General features: G+C 35.3%; 1 protein-coding gene across 1 annotated transcript in view; it reads left to right on the top strand.

Moving 5' to 3' along the window:
* The window catches only part of COL14A1 (collagen type XIV alpha 1 chain), a 119855-nt gene that overhangs the window by 62419 nt on the left and 56426 nt on the right, over positions 1–1010 (top strand). The window contains exon 20 of the mRNA XM_017746050.1: positions 419–570. Coding sequence (XP_017601539.1) covers positions 419–570 — 152 coding nt within the window. The remainder of the gene's footprint in view (positions 1–418; positions 571–1010) is intronic.

The following is a 1010-nucleotide window of genomic DNA, read 5'->3' as shown; positions in this document are numbered from 1 at the left end:
AAATTTGAGCTGTGAAACTCTTCAGAATTTTGTTTAGTTTTGAGTGTTCTCTTTCTTTTCCCTGTAATTAGACAATTGACTTTGAAGGAGCAATATTTCTGGATTATTTCTCTTCTGTAACATTCTAGCTTGGATTATTTTAAAGCTCCATAAGATGAGCAGATAAACAAAGCAGATGGGATAATATATGTTAATGGAAGTATAGGATGACTCTTATTTTAATAAGTCCTTGGTGTTTTTATATTATTAAGCCCAAATATGACTGAACTATATGGTTTTGCCCCACTATGGATCTTCAGAGCCACCATGATTTCAGTAGAGCTTGCAGCTGCTTGGTGATAATCAGCACAATATAAAAATTATATTAAATCTAAAAATAATAATTGAGAAAATACTGAATAAATATTTCTGGATTTAGTTTTTCGAACAGGAGTCAGAAACCTTGTCATAGATGATGAAACAACCTCAAGTCTGAGGGTGACGTGGGACATTTCAGACTACAGCGTTCAGCAGTTCAGAGTGACTTATCTCACTGCAGAAGGTGACCGTGCTGAGGAAGCGGTAAGAATGGTCTGTATGGATTTTGTAATTGCCTTCATAAGCTTATTTAATAGTTGCTAAGACATGATATCTTCTTATATGACAGTTTTGTTGCAATTAGTAAAGGATCTGTACTTGGTATTACTGTGAGCTTGAACTTCAAAGTTCTAATCGTACAGCACCTGTGGCACTGCAGGCAGCAGCAGAGAAATGTAAGATCAAGGCCCAGTCACACAGCTGTTTAATGAGCTCACAGTTAAAAGAGGAGCTGGCTGACCTCTTTTTCCTGTATTTTTTAATTCATACAAGTTGGGGTTTTTATTTTTAATTTAACTTTAATTTACTCCTAGGCATTTTTCTATCTTGAGATTGTGTTTTAATGACACTTAAATGTTTGTACAGGACAGTCTTAAGCAATTTTTGTTTTCCTTCAGCAATTCTTTTCTCTTCTCTCTTCTCTCTCCCCTCCC

This window comes from Corvus brachyrhynchos, unplaced genomic scaffold (genome assembly GCF_000691975.1).
Source record: "Corvus brachyrhynchos isolate BGI_N302 unplaced genomic scaffold, ASM69197v1 scaffold28, whole genome shotgun sequence".
NCBI classification, from domain to species: domain Eukaryota; kingdom Metazoa; phylum Chordata; class Aves; order Passeriformes; family Corvidae; genus Corvus; species Corvus brachyrhynchos.
The sequence above is the reverse complement of the archived record's forward strand: the minus strand, read 5'-3'. Positions and strand labels throughout refer to the sequence as shown.